Genomic DNA, 17,163 nt, shown 5'->3' on the forward strand with positions numbered 1-17,163 from the left:
AAAATTAGTCCGTATATATATATTTAATAACCCTGAGAATACAATATTTTTCTGTGGATTTTATTTTACATATATCACTTAGAGACCCCATCTATTCTATAACAACTTTCTCATGAGATAAAAATTCAGTGCATGGCTGGGTGGTGGTGGTGCACACCTTTAATCACAGCACTTGGGAGGCAGAGGTAGAGTAGAGGCAGGCAGATCTCTGCGATCTCTGTGAGTTCAGGGCCAGCCTGGTCTACAGAGCAAGTTCTAGGACAAGCTACAAAGCTATACAGACAAACTCTGTCTGGAAACCCCTGCAAAATTCAGTGCATGCATTAAAGACAGACATATATGTATATAGATTGTGTTTATACAAATGAGAGCAATATGTAAACACACATAAAAATTAAAGATTTCATCTGTGATTTAAAATTCAAAAGTGTTAAATAAGTAGTTATTGCTAGATGAGGATATGTTTTTTTAATGTTTTAGAAATTTTCAACAATAAATACACTATTTTTGTAATCAGGCCCGTTTTAAAGACAGAATGTCCTTACACTGCCACCACTAGCTTGGAACTTGCAATTCTCTTGTTTCAGACACTTAAGTGATGATTCAGTGCTTTAGCTACAGAACTTACATTTGTTTTCATTGTTTCTCTTAAGACAAGTCATCTTCCACCTCTCCTTAAGACAAGGTTTCTCGGTGTAACAGTCCTGGCTACCTTGGAGCTTGCTTTGTATAGAACTCACAGAGATCCACCTTCCTCTACCTCCCAAGTGCTGGATTAAAGGTATGCGCTACCACTGCCAGCATGGCAAGGCTTTTTGGATGTGTGTATATATGCTGATGTGTGTGCGCGCGCGCACACGTTTGCAGAGGTCTAAAGTTGATGCCTTCCTTGATCATTCTCCACGTTACTTACATGAAGCAAGGTGTCTTCTTGTTGAGCCCAAATCTTGCCAAATCTAGGTAGCTTCATTTGCCAGCTGACTAAGAATGTCACTGTCATCTCCCAAGAGGGGGAAATTACAGCAGTCAGCACACTTGCCTGGCTTTTATGCTCATTCTGGGATCAGCACTTTGGTTTGGTTCTCAAGATTGTGGGGCAGGTACTTATCTACTGAGCCATCTCCCCAGTCCTATGGCAACATTTAATTGACAATTCATGTTGTTTATCACTAAAAGTGAAATTGGACTAGAAATGTTAATCAACATAACTACTAATATGTGGTAACAAACTAATGAAATCTAGAATCTGTTTAGTAAGTAAAAGTAGTTTACGAAAAAATTTGTATCTTAATGTTCTATAGTTAGCTTTAACTGCCAACTTGAAACAGCCCAGGAACTCCTGAGAAGAAAGTCTCAATTGAGTAATTGTCTTTTCCATGTTGGTTAACAGACATGTTAGTCAGGGATGGTCATGATTATTAATTGATGGGGGACCCAGCCCACTGTGGGCATACCATCTCTAGGCAGGTGGTCCTTGGCTGTATATGAAAGCTAGCTATGCATGAGCCTGTGAGCAGGTTGGTAAGTATCACAACTCCATGGTTCCTGCCTTAAGTTCCTGAAGTATAAGATGAAATAAGCCGCTTCTCCCCTGTGGTGCTTTTGGTCAGAGCACTTTTATCAAACCAACATAATGAAAACCAGGGCATTTAACAACACCAGGGGTAAAGTTAGTAACACAGGTCTTAAACTTACATGATTTAACAAAGTAGAAAGCTTTGATCCATCCTGAATATTTTTCTCCAATATATTTAGGACTTTCACAGTTTTATCAGTTGAAAGCTAAAAGGAAATGTAAGTTGTTATATCACTCACTGGTAAAAGTTTCAAATTACTTGAGAAACAATCTAAATATTTATTTTCTTTAGGCTATGGAATATAAAAACTTTATCACTCTTAAATACTGGTAGAAAACAAACTTTCCTCTCTAGAGCCTCTATTCAATTCTGACGTAATTACCTCCTTTAAAGACAGATAACTGAACACAGGATGAGCACACACGCATGTGCATGGCTCAGAGCTCACCTCACACCACTTATCTAGGAAGATTCTGATACACACACAACCACGCATTAGCTATTAAAGATTTCACCCATGATTTAATTATCATTCAGTGCCACACACAATCCAACAGGCTTTAAAAATTCAACACGGGAAAAAAAATCCAAGTATTCTGAATACCAAGCATGAAATTGTGAGTGAAAAAGTTAGGAATGAGAAGAAAAGTTGCTTTACTTAGGAACTGCTTGTTACTTATGCTTTATTCACTTAACAGTATTTCTTTAAGGTCCCTAGCATGCTGGTAGGACATGCACACAAACTAGCCATAAAAGCCAAATAGATCAAGCAAGTTTGATTACTGATGCTGGATTATAGAAAATTGTTCCTCAGTAAACTACTTTAGATTATCTTGGAACATTGACAAAATATCTATATTTAGTCAACATTTAATGAATTTGCCTTCTGAAACAAAAATACCAGCTGCAATGTACTTACTGAACTTATAAAACAAATGACCAATATTTGCACTGGTATCTCAAAACCTATTGAGATAGTCTTACATACAAAATGAATCAGTATCTCTGTATATAGTATTATCAATACAAACCAGAAGTCCATTCTTTATTTTTAGATTCACTGACTTATTTTATGTGTTTCAGTGTTTTGCTTGGAAAGGGGGCACTGAACTCCCTGAAACTGGAATAACAGATGGCTCACCTGCCATGCAGGTGCTGGGAACTGAGCACATGTCCTCTGCAGGCGCAGTGAGTGCTCTTAACCACTGAACCATCTCTCCAGCACCCACCCCTAAATTTTAATGTGCTTATTTATAAGCGGAGAAATCCCTGGTTCATTATCTGGTATTTCCAGCTTTAAAAGTCAACTTCATGGCACACTGATTATTTAGAATGTAGGCAATATTTGAACAAAACAAAACAAAACAAACAAACAAAACCCAAAACAAAACTGGAGTTCAATACCAGGCCCCACAATGGAAGGAAAGAACCAGTCCCTGAAAACTGCCCTCTGCCCTAAACATTCATGTCACAAAGCTTAAGAACTTTCTCTAAGCACACATAAAATAATCAAATAATAAATGCAATTTAAAATGTAAAAACAAAACAAAACCACCAAAATATTTTCCAGGCTATGTTAAAATTATAGAACTGGAAAATTAAGTTATCAGGCTTAAGGTGTTAGAATCAATTCCAAAGTGAAGATAATCTTTTATTAATTCTTATCCAACTAGAAGGATAAGGCATGTAGACCAGGAAACTTAAGACTAAGAGTAATAACTCTGTACTAGAGACTGGTTAGATGGGGAGGGAACTCTAGCTGCTTACTAGTTAGCAGCCGAGGATCAGTGGTGGATGACAAATGCAATGGCAGACCACCTTTTGATGAACAGCAGCATCAAAACAGGAACAGCTGCTGTTCCTGTTTGAACTATCACACCAGAAATAATGTGCTATGCATTAGTGGAATGAGACACCTAACTAAACATGCACTCCCAGGAAAGAGAACTGACCAAAGCCTACGGAAATGAGACTATAAATGGAACAGCAGTTAACCAAACTCTGCCACCTTCTATTAGTACCGGAAGTGATGCTACTGTTTTATAACCCAGGACTAAAACAACGCCAGAAAAAAGTCCAATTATATTTCTACACAGAACAATGTAAATACTTGAAAAAGTGAAAAGTCAGAGTCCATGATAATAATCTGCACACCTCTTTTACCAGGAGTTTTTCTAAGACATAGTTCATTTAGATGCTTAGATGACAATCCTGAGTTTTCTTTTCAATATGTTCTTAACTTTGTAATCTGCCTGAAAACTTTAAGTTAATTTCACATGCCATGTCTTAGGAAAATCAGAAGTTTACTTTGCTGAAATACCTTGTCCATTATACCCATGGCTTTAATCTTAGCAGATTCGCTCCCAAGTTCATTAAGCTGATGCTTTCCTAACAGCAGTTCCTGAGGGATTTCATCATCATCACCTGAAAGTCAAACCAACCAAAAGTAGTTACATAAAAGAAAGAGCTGAAAATAGTAAGTTAATAAGCTTTTAAAAATAAAATTTGATCACATATATAAAAAAACCCTGAGGAGTTTAAGAGAACTCTGTAAACCCCATAGAAGCCATAACCAAAAATAGCAAGGGTGAACTCCGAGTTCTACAAAGGGAAGACAGTGGTCCTGTCTTAATAGTCGACACAGTGTTGACACTTGTCAGGCATGCTCTCTGCCTCAGAAAGCTGGCCTGGATGAACTAAGTTAACAATATCCAATGCCCTGTGGCTTCTGTGTGGGCTCAGCCAGTAGGGTACCCTGCGAGAGGACCAGAGAAGAGAGTGGGATCAAGCTATTTATATCCTCATTCTTTTCTCCACTCTCCTCATCCAAAAAGTACTGCTTCTTTCAAGCAGGATATGGTTTTTTCCTATTGAGTGAGTTTTAGAGAACTCCATTTAACTCTTCTTTTGGGTAAAGGGGCAATAAACGGTTCCACAGCTGTTAACTCTGGGTTCTGGCACTATCTTTGTCCAATACTTATAATTACTCTTTTTATATATAATTAATTTCTTTGGTAAATAATTCTTCCACATAAAAACCTAATTTGAGAATTCCTGTTCTTGTTTTTGGGATTCTAAACTATATAGAAGATAATTTCTTAGCATAGAATTAAAAAGTTTTAGAAAAAATAAAACATACTATAAATAATCAGAATGATACTTAGATTACACTTCTTAAAAATGCTTTAAAAAGTCAATACCTTTGAAGGTGTCCGCATATCAAAAGTATTGTGATCTGTAAAGCTTTTACATCAACATCAGTGAGGTCGTATATGATGTCTAAAAGTAGGACAACCAATACATATTTTTTTTTTTTGAGAAAGGGTTTCTCTGGGTAGTCTTGATTGTCCTAGAACTTGCTCTATAGATCAGGCTGGCCTCTACCTCGGAGATCTGCCTTCTTCTGCCTCCCAAGTGCTGGGATTAAAGACGTACGTCACCAAACCCAGATCAATCAAATACTCTCATCAGTGTTCTTTAATGGGCATTGTTTTATTTACAGATATAATTTTGTTTCTTATCAAACTATATAACATTAGCTATAGTACATTTTAGCTGGTGCTTCATTTTATTTTATATATTGAATTTTTGTTCTTCATATAAGGGGCTCTGGTATTATGTATTTTAGCATCTAATATCCTTACATAGTTGACTGCTATAATAAACTGATGAGTTGATTCCTATTTCTGCATGTTTCTCATTATCTAGAGAATGTTCAAGAATGACCTGCAGAGCTATTTCATTACTCTACCCTGTTGTGCTAGCTATATTCTCAGGGACTTAAGATAATTTGGAGCCTAGGTTTTGCAATAGTTTTAGTTTGAGAACATGAACTCATACTAGATTTCAAGCTTCTTGATAATTCAGATCATGACTATTTTTAGAGTAATTTGCAAAAAATAAAAAAAAACAGACACAGACAAATGGATAAACAACAACAACAAAAACCCTGTAAATTGATTTTACCAAATGCAGTAAAATCCATATCTTCTAAGTTATCCAAAATATTCTCTATTGAGGCTGTAAATCTCTTAAAAGTTGAAGAATCCATCATTTCTACAAGAAAGAAAAAGACATTATGTTCATATTCCAAGTAGGTAAGTAAACTGAAAATTATAAAGCTGAACTAAAATGTTACCTTCGGGTGTTAATTTCGGTTCATAAGCTTTCCTTTTCTTTTGTTTTTCTTTTTTCTTCATTTTTCTAGCAACTAAAATAAACAAAAAGAAACACTGAAACCAAGAGTGATAAAATATTTCCACTTGTATTGCCAGTTTCTGAACATTAATTCTTAAACAACAATCACTGTAAATATAAAAATACTTTTATTTTAGTTAAAAATTAGATGTGTTAATTAGCTGTGACACGATAAAAATGTTCTTTAAAGTTAGAACCCAACACTGAAATCAGTTTTAGAAATCCACTGGAACTGATGAATTACCCTCACTAAGGCTGGGAGGAGGAGAGTAATCTTCCATATCAGAATCTGATGGACTTCGGTTTCGGTAACGACCACCACCCGAGCTCCTTCTTCCTTCATGTGAGTGGCCACTTCTCCTATGATCCCCAGAGCTTCTTCTGTCACGCTCTTCGTATTCCCAAGCTTTATCGTCATCCTTTTTATGCCGTTTCCTAGAGGCTAGAAGCAAATCCCCATGACAAATAATTTACCTCACTTTAAAAGACTGTCAAAACTTGTACTTTACAATGAACTACATCTTCATTCTGAGGGTCTATAAATTCTAAGCCATTTATCTAGCAGAAGATTAAATTTTGGTATAGAGAGGATACCATGAATTTTAGCATTATTTAAGCTAAAAGAGATTTTACATGAAGCTATTAAAGCAACAGGAAGGTTCTGAGAATGAAAACACAGTGTACATTTCAGTGAAAGGTTTCAGCACATCAGCAAGGATTATATAGAAAATTCAAGATTAATTAAGACTTATAAAACAACCTTTATTTAGAATTTGGTTAAAAAAAAAACAACCAACCACCATTTATATTTTTTTGGGGGGGGGAGAAGGGTTTGGGGAGAAAATAGTCAACTTTGAGATACTGTTACAGAATATGAGTAACCAAGTATTTCACCAATCAACAGCTAAGTTTATACTTAACTTAGCAATAAATTCCAGAGACTCTGATGACCTAACATCACAAACCTACAGAGATAGTATATATCAAAACTGCAAACACTAATACACTGAAACAGTTCTCTGACAATTGACAAGCTAACTCAAGGAAAGTTTCTAAGCTTATGCATGCTACATAAGCATTTTTATATGGTATCTTCAAACTTCCCCCCATCTTTCCAAAGCATAGATGCATTCTGCTAAAATCACCAATACTGACAGGAGACTGTGGCAAACAATTTCATCTGACATAGCAACTAATGTATTAAGTTGAAAATGATTCTGAGCTCTAAGAAAGCATTACATTACAGTAGGAAAAATGACAGTTCTGCAGTAAAAGCTAGAGGGCAGTGCGAGCAAAAAATACACACTACACTTGGTTTTCAGCACAGGCACCACCAGTTAAAAACAGGTAGGACGGATGTGTCTTAGGACTATCACAACAGCATTTAAAAATATTTATTTATTGTTACTCTGCATGTGTATGGTTATGTGCATGTATATGTGTAGCTCAGAGGGCAGCTCTGGAGTCGGCTCTCCCCTCCCACCTTAGGTGTGTTCCGAGGTTGAACGCAGGTTGCCAGCTTGTGTGACAAGTGCCTTTTCACAGATGAACAATCTTGCTGGTTCCTACACCAGTTACTATAGTGACAAGTTGCTGGTGACAAAGATAAACTCTCTAGTTTGTTGTTTTGTTTTTAAAAAGCCTTTCCTTCTGTCTGGTTTCTTTCCTGAATTCCTAACTATGATCAATATACAAATTTTCAGACAGTTCTCTTGAACACACTATGTGGCTTAGATTTAAGGCTGTCAATCTGGCACAAATCTATTATATTTGTGTTAGTACTACTAGTGTGGACAACAAATGTTTAAATCTGGTAATCTTAACCCATATACAGCCATCATTATTCCTACTTATGAGATGGTTTGTTTCTGTCAGATTGGACAGAAAGGGGTCATTTGGTCTGAACTAGTTTGGGGACAGTTTTGTCACAGGAAGAGTTGTTATTAAGAACGACTGTATGAGAATGAATATATTCAAATCTTCAATCATTTCCTTCATAATTAGATACAAATTTGATTTAGCTATAATAAATGTGAGGAAGGCAGGCCATCCATCGCACATTTATGATTAGGGTATGCTCTAGAACACCATTTAAATGAGTTGTCTCATTTATTAGAGAAAGTGGGAGAAATCTGCTGAGATGGGTAATGTGTTTATATAATACTCACTAAATGCTAACATGTCAACAGTTACTGAATTGTCTACCAAATAAGGATTTGGCAACTAACAAACTTGCTCAGAAAGAAGCATGCTATAATGTCAAGTATAAGACCTTATACTTATGAACCAAAACTATACAATCTATTATACTCTTTCTATATTTTAATTAATTTCAGAGAAATCTATACTTGCCTTCAATTCTATCACTAGAAAACGCATGATAAATCTTGTGGTTATTAAAAATTATACAGTTTGCTGCACTCATTATTCTTTATAGGCCTTAGAGCATCTTCATGTCATACTCATTAAAGTTTGGGTAGTTTGGATTAGAACAGAACCCTACTAACCTCACAATGTGTGACACATTATGTATTCCATGAGGTTAGTAGGGTTGCAATTCATTGGCTAGCTTGTCCTTTATTTTTCTCTCTGCTCTAGAAAGAGCAGAGGAAGGAGAGGAGCACAACTGAGACCCACACAGGTAAAGTATGGATTCAGTGTTCTCTACCTCACCTTTCCAAATTTAAGCGCCAACTCTCTCATATCTGTTATCTCTCTATCTTTTCCGGGCACTAGTGACCTTATCATTATTATTATTTTTTAAAACAAAACTATTTCGTTAAACTTTAGATTTTAGTAAACTTTTTTGAACTTAAGGGAAATCTTAAATTTCACAAAGTCTACCTCAAAGTAACACAATTCTTCCAACTACTGTTCTTGTGATACTTTTAAATTTTGTACAATAGTATCTTTTGATTATTGTTTTGACAACATGACAATTTGGTTCTTTACCAAATTACCAATTTTTATAAATTACCAATTGAACACCTTTCACCACTTAAACCAGCAGGTTCTTGTTTTATACTTAATTAGACTGAAATAAACCAAGTAAAACAGTAAGCTACTTGGACATCTTTTTAAATATCCAGAGAAAATTTCCTTTTTCCTAGTAGAGGTTTGAAGACCAATTTCTCTCAATATTAGTTTCCAATATATTTGGACACAGCTATAATGGCATCCATGGTTTTAGAATGAAGCTTTATGCTTTCATAAAATGAGACATCACCCGCAACAGACAGGGGGGAAAAAGAAAGGAATTTTGTCTGCATTGATGACAAATGTGTGGCTCTGCTCTTCCTTATTTTACAGTCAGTGAACATTTCTGCTTATGTTACCCTTCCACTATTTGGTTATTTCATAATCCTTACAAACGTAGCAATGCAGGCAGCCACTAGCAAGCAACTAGACACAAAGTGAAATTTGTAATGAAGCTGCAAGTAAGGAATATAGAAATGGTGAAAGAATAGGGGGAAGGAGAAGGAATAGACAAATAAAAGGGAATGAGATTCTCGGCCACCATGCTTCCTTTCTCTTATTTTTTCAGACTAACCATGTCCTTATATCACCAGAATGTTTGATATAATTAAAAAAAAAACTTTAGTCATTTTAATATACTGTATTGTTAATACATCTCATAATAATACAAATTATAACAATCACACATGTCATATTATCTTGTTGTATATTTCAATTTTAAAACTGTTAAAATTTGTTCATTATCATAGTCTACTGCTCTAGCTGAAGAGCTCACAATTTTAAAAGGATGAATAAATGAACATTGATTAAAAACTTTGGAGGAGGTGAAGAGCTTCCATCGGCAATATACACTTAAAAATGGCAGCATGCATCTGTCCTTCCTGCCCTTGCTTGTCACACCTCAATCTACAGACACTAGGTGGAAAAGGTAGAACACACTGGTGGTCTTCCCACTTCTTTTGGTCATTATGACTAAGTCAGTTGGCACACAAGTGAAGATCTCCCATAGTCTGTTTCCACTGAATGCCGTTTAAGTCAAACAAGGTTGCTGACCCCTCTTGGCTAGGCTCAATTCTCTTGCTCCAGAAGAAGGAAGATAGGGATAAAAGAGAAGAACTTTTTCAGTGGACCAGTAGGAAGACAGGCGAGGTATAGCAAGTCTAGTGCAAAGACAGGTGATCACAGTGTTGTAGAGAGGTAGCTGTGTAGTGAAGAAGCCAGCTCTGGAAAACAGTGAAACAAGGGAGGAATTCCAGGACACAGCTGGGCAAAACGGAGAAGCCAGGTCCAAACCACACAGATAATCCACAATGTGGCTAAGCCATTCATAATTTAGTGATAGTATGGTTTTAAATATTTCTTTATCTGGCTATCTCCTACGTGTCCTTCCGGACTCAACTCAAGTGTCACCTCTTCCAGTAAGCATTCTCCGAACCCCCACTGTTATTGATGCCAATGTGCTCCCACAGAACCCTGCATTCACTATTACCATTGTACTACAATTATTAATCACATATTTCCCCCAACAGACTGAGACTGTGAGACAGGGAGTCACATTTTTATTTGTAATTTTATTTCTAATGCCTAGTATATATCAGGAGTCCAATATAGGTTAAATACAAATAGACACATACTTGGTGTTTTCTGTTACTAATTACAGCTCATCTAAATTGTTTTCTTGGTGCCAACTGATCTCATCTTTCATATAATTTTAAAGCATAAAGAAAAAAATCTTACTATACTAGGTTATTAAACATTAAGGTAACTGTGCTCTTGTTAACCCCCAAATTATGTGACACATATTAATCTGCCTTTAATTCCTAAAAACAGTTAAATGATACTTACATTCAAAAGCTTCATCACTATCATTATCTTCATCTGAACTGATTTCAGCATATTTTGGCTTTTCATTAACTGTGCTACGCTTGCGTTTGTTCATTTTCACACGTTCACAAAGTGGCATGGTAGATTCAATTTCTGCCAGGAGTTCAGGGGGCAATTCTTTTAACACTGATTGATCTATACTACCTATTAATGAAAGGTAAAAAAGAAATTTAAATCTGAAGATAAAATTTAACCAACTTAGCACTATAAAAACAAATCTTTTTATATTTACAACACAAATATTAACCCTAAACACAAAATTTTATATATACATGTATATATTTATATAACCTCAAAAATCAATGTTATTAATGTAATAACAAAATTAACGTAATAATAAACTTAATTATATAGTCACTTTTCCTAAAAGGTACTGGCGTCTTGTACATGTTGGGTAAGCACTGTACCACTGAGTTACATTGGCATCTCTATGTCATAATTTTTTAAAGACTAAAGTCTTTACTAGGTCTAGAGCAGGTTTCCATAGCCTAGAACAAAAGCAGCTCTTCAGTACACATGGTAAGTCGGAGGGCACTTACCACCTTCTTATACTCCGGTATAGTTCTGACAGTTGCCTACGGTGGCTGGGTAAGAGCTTTATAGATCTTTACCTGCCACTGTCTATTTGAGAAGCAAATTAATGCCTTTAGAATCACAAAAATTTCTTTGTAAGGACAAAACAGTGAACATTTTAAATATGACAAGAGTCTGTAAAGTAGGATCAATAAAACAAAATATTTTAAAATGATTACAAATGAAAATAGTAAATTGTTCAAGCCTGTTATGATAGTTTCACATTTTCAAATTAAAGAGTAATGACAGAAAAATCTATCAACAAACTATACTGAGAATCATTAACACCATATAAACCTAGAGACATAAAACATTCACATAGTTTCTATGAAGAAAATATTTGTTAGTATTATTTTGACTATTTAAAATAAAAGCATATGTAGCAAATACTATGTTTTTCAAGACAATTTACCTTTGAGGACTAATAAAGGTGACAATTTTACCTAACTTTACTTACCTATGTAAACCTTACATAATAGATTTTATAAAATGGAATCAAATAGTTCCTTATGTTTACAGCAGGAAATATCAGCAACTTGTAACCAACATTAACAGTACCTCTTGTAACATTCAAATAACAGTGCTTACATTAAAAAAAAAAACAAATCATGACAGAAAAATAAATGGGTATCAAGATATATTTTCCAATCCCAAGAGTCTACATTATTTAAGATACAGAATGAAAACCAATTTTGAGAATATACCCTTTGTTGTTTTGAAGGTTTTACTCAGTCTCACAAAGGCTCTTCAAGCCTTATGTCTTCTGCTCTGCTATGGACACAGATGGCAGGGTTCTATGGAAGACACGGGTCTAGAGACTGATAGGGTAAGCAGAGGACTCAACCAGAGACTGAACTTCCCAGTGAGTGGATATTGAGAGCTCGTGAACGCAAACCCGAGGTCACAAAAGAGGTTGGTGTATGTTTGAGCACTAATTTGATAAAAATAAAACGACAGAAAATTGGGAGGGAAAACTACATACTTTTGGCAGAGCCTCACACATTAAGTCAAAATAGCAATCAAGTGAAATGTTACTGGTTGCCAGCGTAATAAGAAAGAGGATCTGTGCATAAGTCAGGTCACAAGCTTTATAGATCTTAGCCGGGAGTTGGTGGCGCATGCCTTTAATCCCAGCACTCCCAGGCGGATCTCTGTGAGTTCGAGACCAGCCTGGTCTACAGAGCTAGTTCCAGGACAGGCTCCAAAGCTGCAGAGAAACCCTGTCTCGAAAAACCAAAAAAAAAAAAAAAAAAAAAAAAAAACAACACAGTCTTAATTTAAGGGAGAAGGGCACAGCACAAGTGTATAAAGTTGCCTTAATTTTGCTTAAGAATGTAGATGTCTTAAACGCTGCCAGAAAACTTAATCATTGTTCAGTCTTTAAAAAAAGAAAAAGAAAAAGAAAAGAAAAAAAAAGGGAGGGGGGATGGAGAGCTACCAGCCAATTATCTTGGCATCAGAAGAGTTCTCAGGGTAAACGGTGCAAGTACTCTATCTGATGACATCGAAGCGACAGTCCTCAAAGTAAGAGTTTCAGCAGTTTATGCACCACTGTGTCTTCTTTTTAATTTCCTAGTCATTTTCTCTTTAACATTATTTTTATGTAATGTGAGTATGCATGCACACAAGCAGAAATATGCATGCCACAGTGCATGTGTGGAGGTCAGAGGACAACTTTAAGGAGTTGGTTCTCTTCTTCCACTATTTGGTTCTTAGGGATAACACAGGTTATCAGGTTTGGTAAAGGGTTGTTACTTGTGGAGCCATCTCACCAAGCCGTTACCTGGTAACATTCAAGCTGTGACTTAGAAGCAAGTTACAAAATTAGTTTTATGGTTGTCCTTTCTTTGTTTCTTTCTTTCAAGTAACTATGGAGCTCTGGCTGGCCTGGAACTTGTTACGAAGATCAGGCTGGTCTCCAATTCACAAAGATTCATCTGCCTCTGTCTCCCAAGAGCTTTTGCTGGAAGTCTTATGGTCCTGAGATTATTTTTTATCAATTCAAGCTCTGCTTCCGAGTTACTTACACACACACACACACACACACACACACACACACACACACACACCATTTTCTGACCTGTGCACACTCAGACTCTGCTAATGCAACAAGTAGTCTTCAAACTTTTTAGCAATACCACTGTTGAATATTATTCAACAAAATAAAAGAGCCACACTAACGATTTTTAGTTTCGGCCACTATACCCTTAAAATGCTCCCAAATAAGGGAATACAAAGAAGAGTTGATCACATTGAAAGAAAACTACAAAAATTGTTGGTACTGAAACAACAATAATATTTACTTACGGTCATTTACAGAAAAAGCTTGCAGGCCTCCTCCGATCCACATCACATATACTTAGTTAAAAATGAAACAGTCACATATAACCTATCACTAAACAATCTATAAAGTTTTGATCATCACAAAATCTGTTATGTTTTTGGGGGAGTTACTGGGTACTGAAACTAGTATCTTGAGCATGTCAAGCACGTGTTCTTGTAAAGCAGTTTACTTAATGAAGACAAATTTCAAGGGATTAGTTGACTTGTACCATGAAAGAACAATATTATAAATGAAACAGGCAAAAGAAAACCCAGGGTTAGCATTATAGTTTTAATTTTGACATCAACATTATAAAAATTTCAATGTTCAGTTGCCAAATTACTACATGGAAGACTGTCAGAACTTGTTTTCTGGTAAGTAATGTAAATGACAACATACTACGCGAGACAGAAAAGTAGAAATTAGGGATTGTATGACCCTTTTCCTGCCATGTACATATCATGACAGTAATGAAGTGCATCAGGAGCATCCTAAGAACACATTGCTTACAAACAATAGACAGATGAAGACATTTAAAAATTGGATTGGCTGCATTCCTGTATATACAGTACAGCTCTTATTACAATATCCATTTGCTCCTCCTAACCATACAAAGCAGAAGAAAGCTGGTTTTTCAGTTTTCAAAAATGAACGTACAAAGCTTTGAAAGATTCTTTATTTTCCAAAGTTGGATTCCACTATTTCCAGTACTATAATTTATATAAGTAAGTTTAAATGAGAAATTCAAAAAAATTGAAACAAGGGAAGACAGAGTATTTGTTGGAAAAGGTAGGAATGCCTGCATTTACAATACGTGTTTTGTAATCAAGTAAAATTTATTGTCTTGACAGCTGCACAAACTCTTCAGCAAGGCCACATTATTTCTTTTAGAATAGTGATTTGTGTATGTTAAAATTCATTTCTTTCACAAAAGAACATTTTTTTATGAGAGTTATTCGCTAACCCTTTCTGTCATCAAATATGCGATGGCTAATATTGATTATCAACCTGACAAGATCTAGAATCAGCTCTGAGACAAGCCTCTGGGCATACCAGTGAAGAATTATTTAGAGCAGGTTAGCTTCTAGTTAATCCTCTGAGGGACTCACTTGACTGAGTAAATATGAGATGGGAAGACCCTTCCAAGATTTGGTAGAGGCAGTCCCAGGTCCTGGACTATGTAAGAAGGAATAGGCTAGGTGAACACCAGTATTCCACGCTCCCTCATCCTGAAGGCTACAATGTGACTGGCTGCTTTAGTTTGTGTTATGTTGACTTACCTGCCACGATGGACTTGAACTAAATAAATCCCTCTTCCCACATAAATGGGTTTGGTAAGAGTATTATATCCCATAACGGAAGAGTAACTAAGACATATAGGATGCCTATTTCTGCATATCTGAGAACCCTACAGAAACTGTGCTGTGGGGTGACTTGAATTACAAACTGTTTAAGTAGTAAGAATACCTTCAGTATATGTTCATCTCTCTCATTGTGGTACTAAACTGAACCTATAGCCTCAGCTACTCTGGAGCAAACACCACACAGAGCTCAATCTCCAGCTCAATCCATTTAATTTGTATGAAAGTCTCTACTGAACAAATCTCTTTACATTAATAATAATTACTGCATATAATTTGACCAAAAATTTCTACAAATGGAAATAATGGACACAAAACTTCAAAATACTCTTCTAAAATCACACCTAACTAGTAGATACACACATGAAAAACTATAAAAAATATTCTCCCAACACTTTCTACAGATATTATCAACACTAAAGTCTTTATGTGAGATTTTTGAAATGAGCATCATGAATCTGCTAAAATGAAACCAATTTCTATTGTGGTGTTATTAAAGATGCTTAGTAGTATGATTTATAGTAAAGAAAACAGAATCCTATTCCCTAGTTCAAGAATTCAGACTATGCTACAAACTCACTCAGAAACAACATTCTCCACAGAAGCTGAGCAAAGCATAGTTCTACTAGATGAGACTGGTAAGGGTGGGGTAAAAAACAACACATTTTAATGGTAGCACGTAGTAGTTCAACGACTACAAATGATAACCTTTTGTAGTACTGATGCTGAGTACTTCTAATAAGAACAGCTATCATCAGACCAAACAACACTGATTACATCATTCATTGCTAGTCAACACTCCTACCCAGAGAAACTTAGCTTTAAAAAGAAGACAGCTCAGTCGATAAAGCTCTTGCCAAGTAAGTGTGAGGCATGCTCACATCCCTGACACCCATATAAGAGCCACATGGGGTTCATCTATCACACTAGTGCTTAGAGGAGACTGGCTAGCCAGACTAGCAACAGGTGTAGGCCCATATTTCTATACGGTGTGACAGCTAGGTACTGACCTGATGATATTTGTAACTGCATATAAGATGTTGAAAAAAGTTAGTATTGACCAACAACGCCGAGAATCATGGTATTGGCATGATGATAATGTTTGAAACTATGTTGAGAGAGGTTTGATACACCCTGTAAATGTTGGGCTTTAATGCATATGTTAAGAATTTTAGATTTTGATACAACGTAAAAGATTTAAGAGCTGTTCTATACTAGCTAAAGAAGCATTCTCAACTCAGGTGATTCTCTTCTCCTTTAAATAGGAGACTATAGCCTTTGGGAGCATGATTATTCATAAATATTATAATTTATCCTGACAAGAGAGTATGGCTCTGAGATACAGAGCTCCAAAGGTATTTCTCTCCCTTAATCTTTTTTCTTCACAGAGATCAGCAGTCAATGATGGGTTTGAAGCTTCTTCTTCTCAGATGACTAAGACAGGAACTCGCATATATGGAGTTTCCAGAGAGGGGAAATTTGGGTAAATGAAGAGGTCTTTGCCCAAGCCAGGCACAACTGTCTGTTCAGTTGCAGTCAGTTGCAGAAGCACAGGTTTTATTATTAATAAGAAAGAATGGATTGTAGGCCCTTGTTTCTATATGGTGTGACAGTCAGGCAATCAAGTCATAGCTCCCCACCCAAAGTGGTCAGGTAACCTTCCAGACAGGCTGTTGCTACCCTAACAAAAGGTCAGGATGTTGCTCTGCTCCTTTCTTTGTAATCTGGAGGATGCCTGAAAAGAAGTAATAATTCAGCCTACATGACAGAGCTAGATACTGACCAGGAAGCTGTGACAGAAAGCACAGGTAGATGTGGATGTGACTAAAAGCCATTCACCTGGTTACTAGGAAACAGAATGCTACTGATTTTCCCCCTCAGTTTGTGTCTTGATATATAAGGCTGTTTGGGGAATAAAGCAGAAGAATTCTTCAGGATGTGAACTCAGAATTTCATGAGGGATCTCTGAGAATCTCCCTCCCGATAAAGCCATGTGGGTTGTATCTTTATTCCTGTGTCTCCACGCCAGTCAAGAGAGATAGTTTATGTTGGGGTCTGGTCCAGAGAAATAATTTATGGTCCGGGCTAGCACTGGACCCCGATAAATAGGTGAGCAACTTTCAGGTTCAGTAAGAAACCATGCCTCAGTAAATACAGAGAAGATCCATTACAGTAGACACTTGACATTAACCTCTGACACCCATGCCAAAGTGCACACACATGAGCATAATAACAACCCACATACACCACCACCAACAACAAAGAGAGATGT

General features: G+C 36.2%; 1 protein-coding gene across 2 annotated transcripts in view; it reads right to left on the reverse strand.

Moving 5' to 3' along the window:
- Nipbl (NIPBL cohesin loading factor) overlaps nucleotides 1–17,163 on the reverse strand; it is a 168,621-nt gene that overhangs the window by 50,880 nt on the left and 100,578 nt on the right. For both annotated transcript variants that reach the window (XM_050138973.1, XM_050138974.1), the window contains exons 11-16: nucleotides 10,596–10,778; nucleotides 6,019–6,216; nucleotides 5,716–5,787; nucleotides 5,544–5,633; nucleotides 3,898–4,001; nucleotides 1,696–1,782 (exon numbers count right to left, since the gene is read on the reverse strand). In XM_050138973.1, the coding sequence (XP_049994930.1) occupies nucleotides 1,696–1,782; nucleotides 3,898–4,001; nucleotides 5,544–5,633; nucleotides 5,716–5,787; nucleotides 6,019–6,216; nucleotides 10,596–10,778 (734 nt within the window). The remainder of the gene's footprint in view (nucleotides 1–1,695; nucleotides 1,783–3,897; nucleotides 4,002–5,543; nucleotides 5,634–5,715; nucleotides 5,788–6,018; nucleotides 6,217–10,595; nucleotides 10,779–17,163) is intronic.

This window comes from Alexandromys fortis, unplaced genomic scaffold (genome assembly GCF_014885135.2).
Source record: "Alexandromys fortis isolate MF-2015 unplaced genomic scaffold, M_Fortis_MF-2015_v1.1 scaffold_37, whole genome shotgun sequence".
In the NCBI taxonomy this organism is placed as follows: domain Eukaryota; kingdom Metazoa; phylum Chordata; class Mammalia; order Rodentia; family Cricetidae; genus Alexandromys; species Alexandromys fortis.